Source organism: Mauremys mutica, chromosome 7 (assembly GCF_020497125.1).
Source record: "Mauremys mutica isolate MM-2020 ecotype Southern chromosome 7, ASM2049712v1, whole genome shotgun sequence".
Classification (NCBI taxonomy): domain Eukaryota; kingdom Metazoa; phylum Chordata; order Testudines; family Geoemydidae; genus Mauremys; species Mauremys mutica.
The window spans coordinates 34665908-34684169 of NC_059078.1; the positions used below are offsets into that span (position 1 = coordinate 34665908).

An 18262-nucleotide genomic window follows, 5' to 3' on the forward strand; every position below is an offset into this window, starting at 1 on the left:
ACCTTTGGTCTTTGGAGCTTGAAGGTTTCTTTTGGGTTTGAAGCTGTTAAAGATTGCACTTACTTCTGACCCCTCCCCAAATATGTCTCTTTGCCTGGCACCATCTCTGCAATAGCCACCATTGCTCCCTGTGGGTGTGAGGAGTTTGAAAATGATGCAACTGTGCTGCAAACACAGTTGAGAGAGAAACGCATTTTTTAAAATGTGGAGGGAAGCTGGGAAAAAACCTTTAAGCACTCAGAGATGGCATTTAACAAAGTTAATACAAGCTAAGGGGAGATTTAATTTCTTATTTAAAAGGGGGGAAAAAGCCCTAAATCTTAGTCTTCCACTGAGTAGCCACCTCAATTTCAAATTCTCTTACATCCACAGAATGACAGCAATGGCTGACCTATATCAAAGTAAGGGAAAATGGCTAGGAAGGAGATCAGTGAAACAGCTGCAGGCCTCAAATCCTTGCAGCCAGAAGAAAAGATCTCATTTTGGAGATCCGAGATACAAACAGCTGTATATGCAAGAAATAATAAAATAGGTAGGCTTAGAAAGAGAAAAAAAAATCCACCTGAGGCTGCAGGAGCCTCTCAGGGAACAGGGAGAGCAAAAAGCCAGATATGGCTCACCAATCTCCTTTGTAATAATGATGTTCTACATTTTGAATATATTTTAGATTAATGAATTAGCACCAGTGAGCAGCTATTAGAGCAAATGGGCTTTTCTTAGGTATGCTTTTATGCTTATAGTATCCCCCTGATTTAAGCATATAGAACTTCCCCTATAAGAACTACCCTTGAAATCAATGGGAGTCTCTACTTCATTGGGAGGTAAATGAGGCCCCATGTTGTCTGACAGGCACATACTCTGTCCAGGCTATTCTTATGTTAATTTCTTAATTCATTTGGGAAGATTTCCACATGTACTTTTGGGTGCGTGTACAACACTGACGTAACTTATAAAAGAGAACATAAAAAGTCAGAAACATGACATCCCAAATCCACACATTAGTGGCTCCCTCCTACCACCTAGTGCTACCTACTGATCCTTCTGTCCCACAAAAGCTTGGATCAGAAGACTAGTTTTAGCTTTCAAATCATACTCTAACATTCTGGTTCTGGTGGACCAAGAGTGGAAGTGAGTTCCAGAGAACACTTCACCGAAAATGCACTGCCTCTAGCCCCTTTGCAATTAGACCATGTAACATGCCTCTTCTTATCACTGCTTCTATGATATCACATGGAAAGACAGGCAGTCTTACGTACTGAGTTCCCAAATGATTTACATGAGAATCCTTTTACTGGTAGATAAACTAACAGTGGGAAGTTTAATTATTTCCCACTGTATGTACCAGGTACAGGATCAACTTGGGCAGCTAGCAGCAACAGGGGAAACATAAGAGACTGGAAAGTGGTTGAGATTCAGGAAGGAAAAAGCAGCAAAAGAAAAAGGAGATGGCACAAGAATGGTCAGTGTTGGCCATCTGGGGTATTACCAGTAACCTAGTACTAAAGCAGTTCATCTGTCTTATCGAGACAAGTGTTTATCTAGTTCTTATTGCACTCTGATGTTTGTATTATGATGCAAAATTGCATATACACTTAGACAATAGCACACTATGAATTGGACATAAAAATTACATCCTTATGTGTGTGTATTAATTTTTATTTTATAATGTATTAACATGTTAACCATTTGTCTTTAAATTTTCTAGGTGTTTTGATAGCTTGTTACTTAGTTTTTGCAACAAGAATGACTGCAGATCAAGCAATTCTTTTTGTTAGGGCAAAAAGGCCTAATTCTATTCAAACCAGAGGACAATTAGTGTGTGTAAGAGAATTCACTCAATTTTTGATCCCTCTAAGAAATGTGTTTGCTTGCTGCGAGCCCAAAGCACATGCAGTTACTCTGTCCCAGTATCTGATCCGTCAGAGGCATCTGCTCCACGGTTATGAGAGTAGACATCTCAAGTATGTGCCAAAACTTATTCATCTAGTTTGCAAGCTGCTGTTGGACTTGGCTGAAAACAGGCAAGTGATAGAGGAGGAATTGTTAGATATACCAGATCTCTCTTCTGAAATTGAAGAGGCTGTTTCTCAGTTGGACTCTACACAGCTAGATAAAGAGTTAACACGACAGAATAGTGACACATCAGAGCCATTCTCCCACTCAGTAGTGGGAAATGTCACTTTTGAGACCCAGGATTCTGTTTTCTCCCATGAACACAAATATGATCCTCTTTGGAAGAGGCGGAATGTTGAATGCCTTCAGCCTTTGACTCATTCAAAAAGACGTCTAAGCTATAGTGACTCAGATTTAAGGAGAACTGCATTTCTCCTGGAACAAGGAGAAACTCCATGGACAGTGCCTGCACAAGTACCATTCTTTGACCAACTTAAGCAGCAGAACGCTAGGGAACATTTTCTCTCTTCAGGCATTCAATCTCCTCAGCTGGATTTAAACAAAGAGGCCTTAGTTCGTAGTACATTTATTTTCTGGAGTCAAGGTAAATTCAGTTTAGATGGACAAAACAATTTCTATACAAAAAAATCGCCAAAAGAAGTGCAGCGTAGTAAAACCTTTTCCTCAGGTTTTGAACGTGTACACAATGACAGGGAAGCAAGAACATCAAAACGTAGTTTTGCAAAGGACATTGGTCACAGAAAGAAGCGAGAGACTAATGTATATGGCAGAAGAATTTGTGCATCTGAGGACTCTGATAATTCTGCTTTAGAAGAAGAATCATCTATTGGATATGAAAGTCAAGATAGTAAAGATCTATTGGAAGCAGTTCCATACATTGTTTTGCAATCAGAATTAAGTCTGGACGCAAGAAGAATTTTGGCAGCTAAAGCCCTTGCAAATCTTAATGAATTTATGGGCGAGGAGGAAGTGAAACAGAAGGTAGAAATGTGGCAGGTACTACCTTTTCTAAAACATTATTCAATATTGTGTATTTATTACATGTATATTTAAAGTATAAACAGCAGCAAAAATTCCACTGCTAGCTTGTGAGAGAAGTCTCTGACACCCATATAAATTATACACATTAGACATGCTCTGATATTGAAATTGCCAGTCACCTAAATAAAAGGCTCTTGCTTCAATGGAAATATTATGTGGTCAGAGGCCTGAAGTTTGACAAAAACAACTAAAAAAAAAACCTAAGCAAAATTTCACTTTACTGTTAGCATCTAACAGAAAGGTAGAAAAATTATTTCTGTTTGTGTTTATTCAGTCAGTTTAAAATCAGTTGATAGCTATAGTCATAACATTGTTAGTAACATAAAAGTGCCTCAGGATTTTAGGTTAGAGCCAGGTCAGAGCTTTCTCACAGCTAGTCACAGGATTTTGTGTGTAAATGAGTAAAAGAATTTAGTAGAAATTTAACTGCTTAAAATCATCAAAACCATGTCCTCCAGAACCCATTTGATTTGAAACAGGAATCAGAAGCTGTTTCATATATTCCACGTATAACTGGAGGGCACTGGACTGTACAATGTACTATTCGTGTTGCCGTTCTGGTCTAAGAGCCACTTGCATTGCAGCCGATTAATGTTGACAATTTTGTAAAACTGTACCAGCCCTGATAGGGTTAACAAGGGTCTGAGAGACCAGGTGGGTTACCTGGCATCACCTGCAAGAGGAAGGACCAAGATTAAGAATGAAGCCCAGCTGGGGAAGGGCTGGGATAGCACTGTAAAGCCAGGAGGGATAGCAGAAGGGTGCTGCAGTCACTCCCTGGGATGAGGGAAGTTGTCAGGGACCAGGAGGAGAGTAAGCCCTGAGATTCTGCCCTGGAGTAAGAAGTCTAGCAGGAGGCTAGAAGGGGGCGGAGTACCACCAGGAGCAGAGTCAGCTCCCGTGGTAAAACCAGAAACAGGCAAGGGAAGGCAAAAGGCTGGGTAAGAGGGAGCCAGCAACTGGGACAGGGACTTCTTAGACCTGGATTGCTGGTTTTAAGGTCTCTCTGGGCTGGAATCCGGTGTAATTCATGGGCCTGGGTTCCCCTGCCAGCTGCTGGTTTAGTGGCTCTTGAGCCCCACGCTGGGGTTGGACACCATCTTAAGAAGGCATTTGGAAGCGGTCCTGTTGGACTTTGTAATCCTGGAAAGGGGTGGACTAAACAGTGACCTCGCTGGAGGGCCAACTGACCAGAATAAAGACTATTGCAGAGTGAACAGAATGGGTGACCTAATGCTGTGAGATCTACTTTCCCAGTTCTAGGCAGGAGAAGGTACACTAGCAACGAGTGGGAACCCCATTACAGGAGGAAATATATTCATGGGGCTGATAAATGTCTCCTTTGTGCACAAGTCTAACAAGTGCTGCTAAAAGCAAAGAAAATCTTAGCAGAAGTAAATAGATGGTGCATTTTTATTTTTGTTAGAAAGAACTGAATTCTCGAGATGGAGCTTGGGATAGAATTTGTGCCGAGAGAGATCCTTTTGTCCTTTGCAGCTTGATGTGGTCCTGGATAGAGCAACTAAAAGAACCTGTTATAACCAAAGAGGATATTGACATGTTGTCAAAAAAATGCACAGAATCACCGGAAACTCTTAACTTACTAGCAAAGGTAAACACTATATATGTCAATTCATTATTTTACTGAAAAGTACAGTTTATTAACTCAAGCTTTGCATCAGTGGCCCTTAAACAAGGAATTTACATTTTTAAAGGTAACTTGAAATAAAACAAATTTCAAGCTCCATAAAAATCAAATGAAAATGTATCTTTATAGTTCACAGTAAATTTTAATCAATGCTTAGATGCTCTGGTAATGGGTGCTTTAGAAAAATCCAAGATAGATAAAATCTTAGAGCTCTAGTCAATAGAAACTTGATTTCCATGTGTGCTGGCTGGAGTTACCACAGCCTGCTGCAACTTGAAATTCAGAGAGACAGAAGGCAAGAAACTCTTTCCCTTTAGATTTCCCTAACACCAGGTCTGGCAACAGTGCTTAATATTGACCACATTATAGTCTTATGCATCTTCAAAGTGCTGTGCAAACATCTAATCCTGTAGCACTGAGAGGGTTGGTGCAGAGGGTGTGAGGAACTGACAAATCCAAGTAGTAAATGCTCCAGTAGCCTGGCCAAGTTCCATTACATAAATCAAAGCTCTGGACTTCCATATTCTCAAATCTTGATGGGGAATAAGTCATTCTGCTCTGAAACATTCACATTATGTTTTCTATAAAGGGATAAATAAATCCTTTTAGCTATTCTACCTTTTCAGAACATTTCCTTATAAAGAGAGTTTGTGTTCTAGAATTCTCAGTCACATGACACATCTTTCAATTCTTTGGGTACTCTTTTTGTTTCTGGATTATTTGTGTAGAAAGTAGGGCACCTTCTAATACCCCCCTCTGCTCACAGTTACACATTTCCTCGAGCAGCAGGTGGCAATTGCCTTCTCTGCAGTCTACTTCCATGACATTCAGTTTCTCTCAGTTCAGGGTTTTGAAATGTCATGCTTCTTCCTGAACTCAGTTCATCAGGGTTTTATTATTTTGGCTGAATAAAAGATAAAGTAACCACTTGATACTTGAAGGTAAACTAACCATCAAAATTAATGATTTTATCTTACCCATTTGTTGTTTAGCTTCCTACATTTGTTGTTGTAATGTATGTTTGGCCTTAAAAGTTGCCTGCCCAAGTGGAGATTATCTCCCCCAAGATCTGGTGGTGAGCCTAATGTGGAAGAGGAAATCAGCTGCCTTCAGAACACCGTTTCCCTCATCCACCCAGACACCTTTTTTTGGTACCCCTCAGAGACCCTTCTGTGGGGTTGTGATCCACACTGGAAAGGGAGCTGGGCAGGCCAGGGGTGGGAGTGGGATGTTTAATTGAGGAGAAAGGCTTAGGAGTATATACTTCCCTGGGCCCTATAGTCTTTCCTAGGAAAAGATAATACAATCTGGAGCTGTATAATTTTTTTTGTGCCCTTTCACAATAGGGATTCCCCAAATTAGGGGGTGGAGTCTCAGTGGACAGCCATGGGTAGGAGAGTTCATTGGACCATGTATCTATTGGAACAGTACTGTCAAAGAGTGGGGCTTGGGAAACCTGGGGTGGGGAGAAGGGGAAGCCTGTGCATGGATAGACCTGACTCCTAGAAGTTTCAGAGGATCCCGGGGTTTGTGTCATGGGGCTACCCACATTCTGCAGGAGAATTGTTGCAATAGTTGCGCCTACAAGTTTTACCCCAATTGTGGGCTCAGTTGTAAGAAGTGAGTGGAAGTTCATAAAATGTCACATTAACCTGTAACAATAAACATTGATGGAGAAAAGGTGCAAAAGGGAGACAGACTGAATTAGTCCAAACAAAAAGGCCTACCGAAACAACTCAAGAATTGTGTTAAGATCATGTCTCATAAACCAGAGACGCATGGGACCAGATATCAGTGAACCAAAATTGTTGGAAATTAGGCCTAATTGGTGGGCAAAAAAATAGGAGGATGGATTATTCTACTCATCACTCCCTTTTGGAGTCCTTAAAGGAAGGAAAGTTGAAGGAAAGTTGGGATGGACATAAACGCTGGATGGCTGAAAGAGAAAGGAAGGGGAAGAGTGAGTTTCATCATGATGATGGCTGCCATTCCCACCCTGTCCTGAAATATCAGGATCCAGCATGACACCGTTGTGCCTCCTTCATCCTAATCCTGAGAGATGTTCTGATCATACTGGCCCAGAGAAAGAGAGCCAGATGACATTGCCACCTCCAGTAACTCTGGCTAAAGCCCAAATGTTACCTGGGATGCGAGACTGTCAACCTCCCTCACTCCCATTGTGTGTCCTTTTCCTTCTCCTCCTTATTTCATCTCTTTCCTATCTCTCTCCTTTTTCTTTCTGTTTAATAAGAGCTGGGTTAGCTGGTCAAGACTATATTTCACAACACTCCTGTAAGCCTGTGGCCAGAAAGAGGCAGCTAAAAGCAATTTCCTGAACATCCCAATGCTAGTACAAGTTTACCAGGTCTCAGAGTGGCTGGTAAGGCCATGTGCTGTGGCCTTTATTTTTTCCAGCAGTGAGATTACAAGCAAAAATTGACACCAGAGACAGAAGTTGAATTTTCTATCTTTGCTATTCCTCTCTCTTCCCTCTTGTGTGTGTTTGTCTTGTTTTGTTTTTTAGAAAATGGAATCAGACTTTAACAGCAACAACAACAGTTCCAGCCCCTCTGAACTAACTTCTTTTTTACCCCAAAAGGACAGTTACGATTTCTATCATCTTGAAGACTTTCAACGTGGGTTTTTCTTTCTAAAAATTCTGTACAGTTAAAGGGAACAAGAGAGGTCATTAAATGAAAGCTTTAATACTTTACGTTTCAAATGCTATTAACAGTCCTCCGCGCCCCCCCCCCTTTTTTTGTGTGTGTGTGTGTATATCTTTAATGGTGTATTTGCCATGGTACTAAGCAGGCTTAGGTCTCTGTATACCAAACCCTGAACCTTGCTTGAAACTGTTTAATATTGGACTGTTTCAGGGTATGTTAACACCTTTGGCCCATATATTTCATCAAAATTAACACAACAGAACCTCGCTTCCCATTATTGAACAATTATGTAAGAACTCTGCAGGAGAATCCTTGTGGAATTTATTCCCCTGGATTTTATTGCAAGTGCGGTTAATGTGGTCTACAGTTCTTGGAGTACTTTTAACAATTATTTAAATGTTTTCCTTGAAAATGTTTCCTTTTTAATAACTTTATATTTCTTTTACCCACTAGGAACAATATCAGACTATTCTTTGTATTTTCCATTGTGTAGTGAATTTGCAGACAATACCAGCTGATGTGGAGGAAGCCTTACTTACCCGGGCCATTAAAGCTTTCACTAAGGCAAGTAGCAACTCACCCATGAAATTGTGATTGTTTTGTAGATTATGGAGGATGAAGTAACAGTCTTAGCCAAAAATTTTAGTAATTCATTAATAGTTATTATACTGACACTTATCTGCTTCAAGGTATAAAAGTTTTGTCATAGCAAATCCTCCCCAAAGCACAGAAAAATATTCCGCACAGGTCAACTGTGGGTGTTGAGTATTGAATGGAGTAAAAATAGTGCCTTCAATCACTATTTTGTTATTCTCTGGCTTCATTTTTATGTCTTGCTAGGCTACTTCCACTGGGTAGAAGTTGAAGTTAGACTATTTCAAACTGGAAATAAAGCACACACTTTTAACTGTGAAGATAATTAGCCTTCTTTTGTTTGAGTCTCCCCCAGTACCAGGGTGGAGGTTTACATGGCTAAGACTATCTCCAGACTTTAAAATCTGCCAGGCTTTTGAGGCAGCTATAGCTGTGAAGGATGGACATGTTAAATATATTTTTTGTGTAGGAGAGTCACATATTACAGACAAATGTTCAATTTACAAATCCTTTTCTGAGCACATGCAGAGAGCTTATGCCATGTTTGTTTAAAAATGTTTGATGCAAAAGTCAAATCAATGAAGAGCTTTTTAGACTCTCAAGGTTCTTCTTGAAAGCAATCTGCTGCTTTAAAATCAGTTTATGTTAGTGTTTCTAACAGGACTTCTGGCTCTAAGAGATCTCGTGCTTCTCAGAAATATGCCAAGCCGTCTCTTCAGTTCTTTCTGTGTCATTCAGCAACTGCTGTTGCCCTCGGTAGGAGAAAGCATAGATCTTCCAACGGTGTTCGACTCCTCAGTATTGGCCAATAAGAGATCTGAGATTCATCATACTGATGTTTTCAAACTGTCTCCTTCCAAAACTAATTGATGCCACGAGTCTTCAAGGGCTGCAGAATATTACTCTGCTGCTTAGGTACTATGTTGTCTATCTCTGGCAACCAATACCTCTTTCTTAGTACTAACGTGATTGGTACCATCTGCCACAGATTTTTTTAGTATTGCATATTAAGAAGATCCCATATATTGAGACTTCCATACGGATACTGTTGAGATTGGTTCTTCCCATCTTGGTACCCATTCCTCTCTTAATGCAGGCAGCTTTCACAAATTCTCCAACCATAGTGATCACTGCAGAACCACAATCTCCTCACTTAGATATTTCTCCAGTATCAACAGAATCTACGTCCCTTACGCTACTGGAACCAAAGATACTGATTATGAAAACCTCCCTGTGACCATCATCTGTGGTACCAATATCTACTTCTCAGAGATTGGGGTCTGGATCTCTGCAGCCTGTTAAAACTCCTCAGAGATCCGTACCACTCTTGGAGGAGTTCTACTTCTCTGCCTCTTTGTCTCATGACAGTAGAAGCCCTTCTTCTAGATTCTCGTCTCTTTTTTCTAGGCTGGCCCCTGAATGAAGAAGGAGTCCTTCTCATTATAGATCCCATACTTCTGGTATTGTGGCATTGTATGCCTTTCTCATATGAGATGCAGTCTTGGCCATAGTAGTCAGGGTGGAAGCATCACCATTTTCCTGCTCTTTATTCATCCAGATCTAGGTCTTGAATTAGATCACCATCTCCTGAGGAACCATTTAAGATAGCCCGAATATGTAACCAGTAGCTTGTCTAGCAATTTGAACAAAAACCTCATACTGAAGAGTAAGATCTTATGGAGAAACATGGGTATCAACTGATTCCTTTGGCTATTCATCTTCCTCATCAGATGAAGCTGTACCACGATCTGCTCTTTCCACAGTCAATTTCAAGGTCTTTCACAACCTTCTTAAAGGATAGCAGAGATCTTAGATACTCCTTGAAGTTGTTCAGGAAAGGTCTCACAAGTTATCCAGCAATTTGCATCTGGTTTCCCAGGGTTGATTGGTATGGGAAAATGATGAGGCTATCCTGGAGTCAGTTAAAGACATGTGGCAGGCTCCTGCATCTAAAAGAGCAGATCTCAAATATCAAGTTGCCCCCAGGGGTTTGAATATTTCTCGACCCCTGGCCCCTGGGTCTTTAGTAGTAATAGTGCTCATGAAAACTCCAAGGAGCCTGGTCCTCCTAAAACTACATCTAGGGTTAAGGAGAGCATAAGCTCTCACAGTTGAACAAAAAACTTTAGGACATCAGGGACAAATCAAAAGCAGTAGCTTTGGAAGGACAGCAGCTAACAATTATCTTTGGAGGCTTCTGACACTGCAGCTAGGACAGTGGCTACTGCAGTAACTATATGCAGAACATTCTGGCTGCAATAGTAAGGAATTCCAAAAGAGGTTCACATCATAGGAACATAAGAACAGCCATACTGGATCAGACCAATGGTCCATCTAGCCCAGTGCTAGATGCTTCAGAGGGAATGAACAGAACAGGGCAGTTTCGAGTGATTGGTCCCATGTTGTCCAATCCCAGCTTCTGGCAGTTGGAAGTTTAGGGACACTCAGAGCATTGGGTTGTGGGTGATTGAGGACTTTCCTTTTGAGGGCCATGATCTTTTCATCTTGAAGACTGATTAGGTGCTTCATGCATTGAAGAACTTGAGAGCAACCTTTTGATTTTTGGCCTCTGTGTTGCATACCAGAGCAAAAAGCAAACAAAACCTCTGACCTTCTCAAAACAGAGATTTCCATCTTCTTCTTCATACCAGCAAAGAACTTCTGAATTGTACAAGGAAAAAAACTCTTATAAGAAGAGAAAAGCCCTCCATCTACTATTAATGTGCATTCATCATAGGGCCAAGGGCTGCAGGTTTGATGCCAGGTTCAAGAGTTGTGGGCTAGTTTGTTGAGGATCTATGCCCTTTCTCCCCTCTCTTCGGCAATTGCCTTGTTTTCAAATGCATGGGCTTCAATTAGTACCAACCAGTGGGTCTTAGAAGTTATCTAGCAAGAGTATTCAATTCAGCCCCAGTCTATGCCAACTCTGCACTCTCTTCCCTGTGTCTTTTCAGGGACACTTAACACATTAGTCTGGTGCCGGAGGAGATAGATACTCTTCAGGGTGTGATTGAGATGGTCCCTTTAGGGTTGTGTGGCAAGGGCTTCTATTCCCACTACTTCCTCATTCCAACAAAGAAAGGTGGGTGGTATTCTATATTAGATCTCAGAGGGCCCGACAAACTCATCGGGAGCTTCAAACCTTTTTCTTCAGTAATTCCTTCTCTAGATCCCATGAACTGGTTTGCAACTCCTGACTTGCAGGATTCTTACTCCCATGCAATCCATCCAGCTCTCAGGAAGCTTCTTCATTTCATGGTCAGTGGACATTATTGCCGGATCAGAGTCCTCCCTTTCAGTCTCTCAGCAGCTCTGAGTGTGTTTGCCAAATGCTTTTCAGTGGGAGCAGCTATGCAGAGGAGACAAGGTATTCACATGTATCCCTATCTTATTGATTTTTTTATGGCTTTTGGTAGCAAATCTAAAGGTCATGCTGTTTCCTCTGAGGCTCTTGAAGTGGGTTTCAGAATATATGAAGATATCCTATGCATTGAATAAACTACCCCTTCCTTCTAGAGTTAGGGGGCATACTTTATTAGAGCTAAGTCTCATCTGTAAATTGTTTCAGGGGAATCCCTGTTTCTGAGATTTGTAGGGCAGCTGCTTGGAGTTCTGTTCATACATTTACCAATCAATGCTTCATTGTGGTAGCCTCTAGATCAGATACCCAATTTGGCAAGGCTATCCTACAGTTATTTTAAATAGGACTCCTATCACTCACCTCCTTGAGAGGTAGCTGTTAGCCACTCACCTATAGTGGGAACTATGTGGACAAATGCTTGAAGAAAGAGGTTACTTAACTGACAGTAACTGGAGTTTAAAGTGCTTTTTCCCCCCCATGGATCCCACAACCCACCCACTTTCCCCCCAGATACAAAGTCCTTTACTAGATAGTCTCTATTAGTGAAGGAACTGAGTGGTGGTTGGGGCTGCTTTGCTCTTTATACTCTCAGAGGGGCACAACTGAAACTTCTGGCTAAAAGATTCTTGGCTTGTATGCATGGGGCATGCAAATCTACACTGAGATCTGTACAGACAAAAACATAGTACATTTCAGTTACTGTAATGTAAGTCACCTCTCGTGTTTTGGCAGGCCTCAAGCAAAAACCAGGTAGAATATTCATTTTCTGCTCATACTTTTTCCTTGATCATATGTCAGCCTCACTTAGGGGAAGTTAAGCTTCACTAATAAGGCTGGCATCACTGTTTGATTCGGGTTGGATTCCCCCCACCCCCACCCTATAAGTCTTCCTGCCTCAGTAATTAAGATTAACATTGTCCTCAACTTTATCTAAACTAACTAAGATTTTTTTTTCCGGCCCATGACCTAGTGATTATGGAAGAGTTGTGTATGTTGTTCCTGTCATCAATTAGGGCAGTGCCTGCAAATTATCTAAGTATCTCTGAAGGAATATTTGGTAATATTGTAGTTTTACAAATGAAGGTCATTTGCACTAACTATAGAAACTATAGCCCCAGTATTTCAGAGCCTCAGTGTGTATAATATATAGAACTGAAACCTGTTCTGGTCAGATCAAAATATGGTTTAGGTGAAATAAGATTAGAAAAGGAGTAACAATGTACATTTGTTAAGCCCACACACCATGAACGGTAAAGCTAGTAGTGTGCACAGAACTCTGCATTTAGTGGGTCAGATCCTCAGCTGGGGTAACTTGATGTAGCTCCATTGTCAAATACTGGTTATTTTTTGTAGGGCCCATCCTTCCTATGCTAGTTATCATGGAGGGCAGAGGAAACATGTGCAACATGTGAAATTTATAACTATTACTGTTTTGTCCCCCTGGCCAGGAACTAAGGCTTCCACACCATTACCTGTAGATCATCCAAGAACTGTGCACATGGATTTATCTTGTCTCCAATCTGCCTCCCAGATTCACCATTTTCAACTAGACCAGGGGTAGGCAACCTGTGGCACGTGCGAGCTGATTTTCAGTGGCACTCATGCTGCCCGGGTCCTGGCCACTGGTCTGGGGGGCTCTGCATTTTAATTTAATTTTAAATAAAGCTTCTTAAACATTTTAAAAACTTTCCATACAACAATAGTTTAGGTATATATTATAGACTTATAGAAAGAGACCTTCTAAAAATGTTAAAATGTATTACTGGCACGCGAAACCTTAAATCAGAGTGAATAAATGAAGACTCGGCACACCACTTCTGAAAGGTTGCTGATCCCTGAACTAGATCCTGGATAGTATGGTTTCATAACCCATGCTCTCAAGCACTCCATGTGCTGCAACAGCCTTCTGAACTCCCCTCACATGAAGGAGAAAGTTGTGCCAATTAATAGAACCTCAAATTGTATTCGTTTGTGCGATGTTCTCTTGCAGGTTTGGGTGGAGTGAAAGAATCCAGAGCCTAACAATTTCTCCCAATCTTCCATGTCCATGGAACTAGAATTCTGCTGGGTAGGGACACAAAGGGGAACATGTAGCAGAAGTAAAGTCCCCTCCCCTGTTCCATGGATGCATGGTCTTCATCCACATACACAGGTGGTGGGGAGCATGGGATATATACATATAAACAAGTGATTATAAAAGCTGATGTAAAGCTTTGTGAAGGTTAAATTTAGTCATACGGTGGGTTCCGGTGATGGTGAACTCAGAGCATCTTTCCTTTGATAAAGTATTTGAAATCATTTGAAAAGAAGGATCATATCTAATGCACAACCATGCTTCAACTAGTAGCCATTCAGACTGTAGACATCAGCATGACATCTCTCCTCCTACCTCTTTTATTTCTAACCGCCATTTTGTTTTAACCTGTCAGTAGGTAGAACTGAAGTACTCTGCAATAGTTTTGTTTAGACCTGTAGGGATTTATGAAAAATACCTATTTTCTGGTTTAAAATAAGTATATGAAAATGCATCTGGTACTTTGAATTTTAAAATATGTATTATTTAGTGTTTTCTGTCTGTATTGTGCCATGTCATACAGTACTGTAAAACATTAAAATTAATTTCTTCCTTTTCCCAGATGAGTTTGGATTCTGAAAATGGACCACAGGTTTACAACACTCTGAGAAAAGTATTTAAACAAATACTGGAAGCAAAAAGAAAGGAGGCCAAAAAAGAAACAGATAACCCCTCTTGATGTTTACACAGTTATGCTGGGGACTTCAGTGGTCCTGTCAAATTATCTTTCATTTACCAGCTACAGTATTTTGTGCTAATTGGCATGCATTGACCAAATTTTAGTTTTAGTTAAAGAACTTTTTTTTTAAAAAGGGAGCTGTAGTGAGCCTTATTCCATTTACAGATTTAAAAGTTGATATTTTAATGAGCTGCTACTGTGTGATCGTACTGTAGCATTTGGTTTGAAGCAATATGCTTTTATATTGTGAACTCTGTTTTAAAACTGTATTTATTGATTTAGAAGTCTCATCAATAAGCTATATTTTTTTATGTTAAACAGTTGCCACAATGTCAGTGCCATGTTATACAATGATTTAATGTATTAATATTTATGTATTAATGTTTACATTAATGATATTTCATTTTACTTTACAGTGAATAAATACTGACAACATTCTGATGTATTTATTGGGTTCTTTGGAAATCTTAAAATGAGATTAGTTTTAGTAGTAAACAAATTTGTAGGAAAAAAATCCTTTATAAATAGGCTGTAGTAAGTCACCACATGTCTTAATGTTGTTTTCTTGTGTCAAAAAAAACCCCAACCCTAACAAGCATTTAACTTTTCAGCATATGCTGCTTATTTACCAACTTTTATATATTTTTAGGTATTTTAATATAAAAGGTTTCTGAAATTATTTTATTTTTAATGGAAAGTTGAATGTATGTTAAGGTGCTTGAAAGGAAAGAGTAATCTTTTCCAACTGGCTAGAGAAACCTACAGATGTTTGAAAAGTTATTTAAATTTGAAACCTTATCCAAAAGCCTCATTTTTTACTCACGCTGAGTCATAACTTACATGAGTAACCTATAAAAATTAAACCAGTGAAAACCTTAAATGTAAAAAGTGTATTGCAGATGCTAAAGTATTGTGTTGCTTTTCTGTCTATTTATTTCATTAAAGACATCTATGTATACTCCAAAGAACAATTTCTGTTTATGAATTAGGATTCAGGTTGGTTCCCCAATTTGCAGGGTTACAGCTCATATGGTAAGATAAGCTTAAAAAAATCCTTTCCTGTTCTAAAATATTTAGCTATACAACACGATCAGTGACTGCATATATTCAGTTAAAAATAGGACTGTTTGCTATGTTCATAATTTATAAATGCTAACGGCAAGATAACTCCATAAACCAAATTCAGAGCCAAGCAAATCAGTTCCTGACTTTATAGAATGATCTTAAAATGTGTACATGTGAAAGTAAAATAGTGTATATGAATCACACCCAAAAAACGTTGTAAACTAAAACTCTAGAAAATCACCAGTTAAGGCAACACTAACATCCAGATTACACTCAATTCACATGCCTTTATCATCCATATATAATACCCAAGTGCATTCACAGGTTTCACAGCTCCACAAGAAATTCTTTTCAACTTGTAGCATTCAAAAACCTATAAAGTACAGATCCAATTCCTCAGTATCACATGCCTAGCCTTCATTCCAAACTCAGAATGGTTTAGGTTGTAGTAACAAATTAGTTATTTAAACTTAAATGTCTATTAAGTTTAAGTTTAAATAAATCTATTCAACTTATGTTCATTAGTATCAGAGGAGTAGCTGTGTTAGTCTGTTCATTAGCTATATTAACCTTTCTGAGATTGAGGTTAAGGTTAGGCACGTGTTTGAGGAACCAGATGTGTGCACTGTGATTGACTGTATGGTGGATGCAGGCTTGCTGGCCACACCCAGAGGACGGTTGGAGGAGTGTGGCTAATTACCACTGTGCCCCCTACTGAAGGCCCCAGGAGTGAATTGTGGGGGCTCTGGATGGAGGAAGTGCAAGTATGGTTATTGTCTGCCCATGGCAGAAAAGGAAGAGATGAGATGGAGGACACATTTTGGGGAAGTAGGGCTCTCTTTGGGGACATGGGGAGGGAATCATACAGGAGCAGGAATCGGGTGGAACAAGAGGGAGGACAGGTGCTGGGAAGCAGGACTCAGTCAGTTGGCACAGGAGGCAGGGCCGGCACCAGCCCAGCAAGCAGCTGCTTGGGGCAGCCAACAGTGAGGGGTGGAACGTCCGGGTCTTCGGTGGCATTTCGATGGTGAGTCCCTCACTCCCTCTCGGAGCAAAGGACCTGCTGCCAAATTGCTGCCGAAGACTGAAGCGGCGGCGGTAGAACTGCAGATCGCAAGTGCGGCTTTTTTTTTTTCTTTTTGCTGCTTGGGGCGGCAAAAACCCTGGAGCCAGCCCTGACAGGAGGAGAAGGAGAGGAGGCTTTAGTAATGTGGCATAACGGGGTAGCTGATGAGGGAGCATTAGGGCCCTGTACCATGACCACAGTAAGAGTGACACTGTGTCAGGAAGGATATGCAGCGAGCAGGGCTCTGGTAGGTGAGCCTTTGGGTTGAGGGGAGCATAGTTCTGGAGAGAGAGGGCATACTGTGCACCAGCACAAGCCCATGCAAATCTCAGACTGAGCAAAGACCTGTATGAGTACAAGCGGGTTACATTTCTAAATGTTTACCTGTATGAAAATGTGTGCTTGCCCTGAACGTTATGCGGACTCTGCTGTTGGGGAGAAGGGAGGCAGGCAGAATGTAGGAGTGGGAACATGATACAGTAGGAATAATGGGGGAAAGGGCATCTGCAGATGGACAGTGGCAGAGATTGAGGTGGGGGGTGGGAGCTGTAGAAGAATTGACATTATTTGGTGGTGCATTGGAGATTATGAAGTAGCAGAATTGGTGTCGGGGAGGGGGGGGGGAGGCTTGGGACAGTGGTGGGATTTGAGACGACCAAGGGGTCATGAGCTAATAGGAGTACAGCTAGTTCACTGACCAAAGCTCTGCTTCTGAGCTAGGCAGCCACCCAGCCCTAGAACAGAGCTGCTAAGAGGCTTGTCAGCTAATTAGCCCAGGGAGCAGCTCAGCCTGTGTTGCATCTCCTGTTCTAGTATTGGGCCATCCTCAATCCTATCCCTTTCCCTGTGGCTTCAAGGAGGCAGCAGAATCATGCAGCATTTTCTAAAAGGTTAATTTACTGACCATTTTACAGCCCATTTTGTGGAACCCAATTTCAATACCTGCCTTAAGGTGAAGCTTTGTGGTGACAGGAGATTTTGTTGGTCAGATGGAGGGAAACAAACATGAGATTATTGGACAAATATATTAAAATGAGCCAATTTTTAGGTCCTTAATTTTCAGAGCAATAAGACAACAGTGAAAACGTAGAAAGTATAACCCTTCTGCTAGCAATGAGGCAGCAATGAGGGCCAGGTTCAAATAGCTAGGAGTCCTTCGTAAAATGAACAAACACCACCGTCTTGAGCCCTTACCCACAATTTTTAGAATCACTAACTGCCTTCCCTCTGTGCTCTTAACAGGCAGTACTTTCCCATTTACAAGCACTGAGTCTAAGATGAAACAAGGAAAATGTTATTAGTGGGAAAGGGGACACAGCATCAACTTGGGAAAACACAGCAACACTACATGTAACTAAATGACAAATCAAGCACTTCCCAATGGGAACTCTGCCTATTGGACACTCACACTGGGTGAGGAAAGACGACCAACTAACCTTTACTCTATCTGTTAAATGTTACCTCCCCTGCCCCCATATGTTAAATACCACTCATGGTTTGGTGTCAGTGGATATCATAGTTGCAGAGTCCTGAGGTGCATCTGAGCGGACTTGTCTCCAGTCTCTTGGGAAGTGCTGCCTGGTCCTGAGGCTCCCCCACCTAACCTACATAGACTGATTTCAGTTTTAGTTAGTGGTGGGTTAAAGGGACCTCACTGGAGTTCAAAAAGCCTTCTCTAACTTGTACTCAGTCAAGGAGCCACCTTTGTATTATCTCCAGTTGCAAAGCTCTCTGTAATGGCTCTTGTAGTGAAATCCTCAGTTTACATCATGTTTTACCTAAAAAATCCCTCTCCAAAACCAGAATTCTTTAGAAAGGAAAAGCAGGAGCACATAGGACCTCTGAACAGAAGCCTTGCTCATGGCTAAACTTTTTGTTCCCCCAACTTACAACAATAATAATTTTTTTAAAAAATATTTCTATTTTCCCTTTGAAATCACTTCCATTACCCTAACAATTCTGACTTTGTTTGCAGTGATGGTCACTCTCAAAATGTTACTAGAGGAATGCTGGGTAGAAACCATATGCAAATGAAGGTCTTGCTCTGTAGCTATCCTTCCTCCTGTTCACTAGCAGATGGGCACAGAGACTGACTTACTCCAGCGTCAGGCCACAAGGCTTACAAAGCACGTGTGTGTGTGTGTGGGGGGGCTT

At 40.9% G+C, this 18262-nt stretch overlaps 1 protein-coding gene across 2 annotated transcripts in view; it reads left to right on the plus strand.

Moving 5' to 3' along the window:
- The window catches only part of PTPDC1 (protein tyrosine phosphatase domain containing 1), a 46274-nt gene extending 31399 nt beyond the window's left edge, over nt 1–14875 (plus strand). For both annotated transcript variants that reach the window (XM_045025061.1, XM_045025060.1), the window contains 4 exons: nt 1706–2910; nt 4382–4567; nt 7723–7833; nt 13861–14875. In XM_045025061.1, coding sequence (XP_044880996.1) covers nt 1706–2910; nt 4382–4567; nt 7723–7833; nt 13861–13977 — 1619 coding nt within the window. In that variant the 3' untranslated portion in view covers nt 13978–14875. The remainder of the gene's footprint in view (nt 1–1705; nt 2911–4381; nt 4568–7722; nt 7834–13860) is intronic.
- Nucleotides 14876–18262: the final 3387 nt, after the last annotated feature.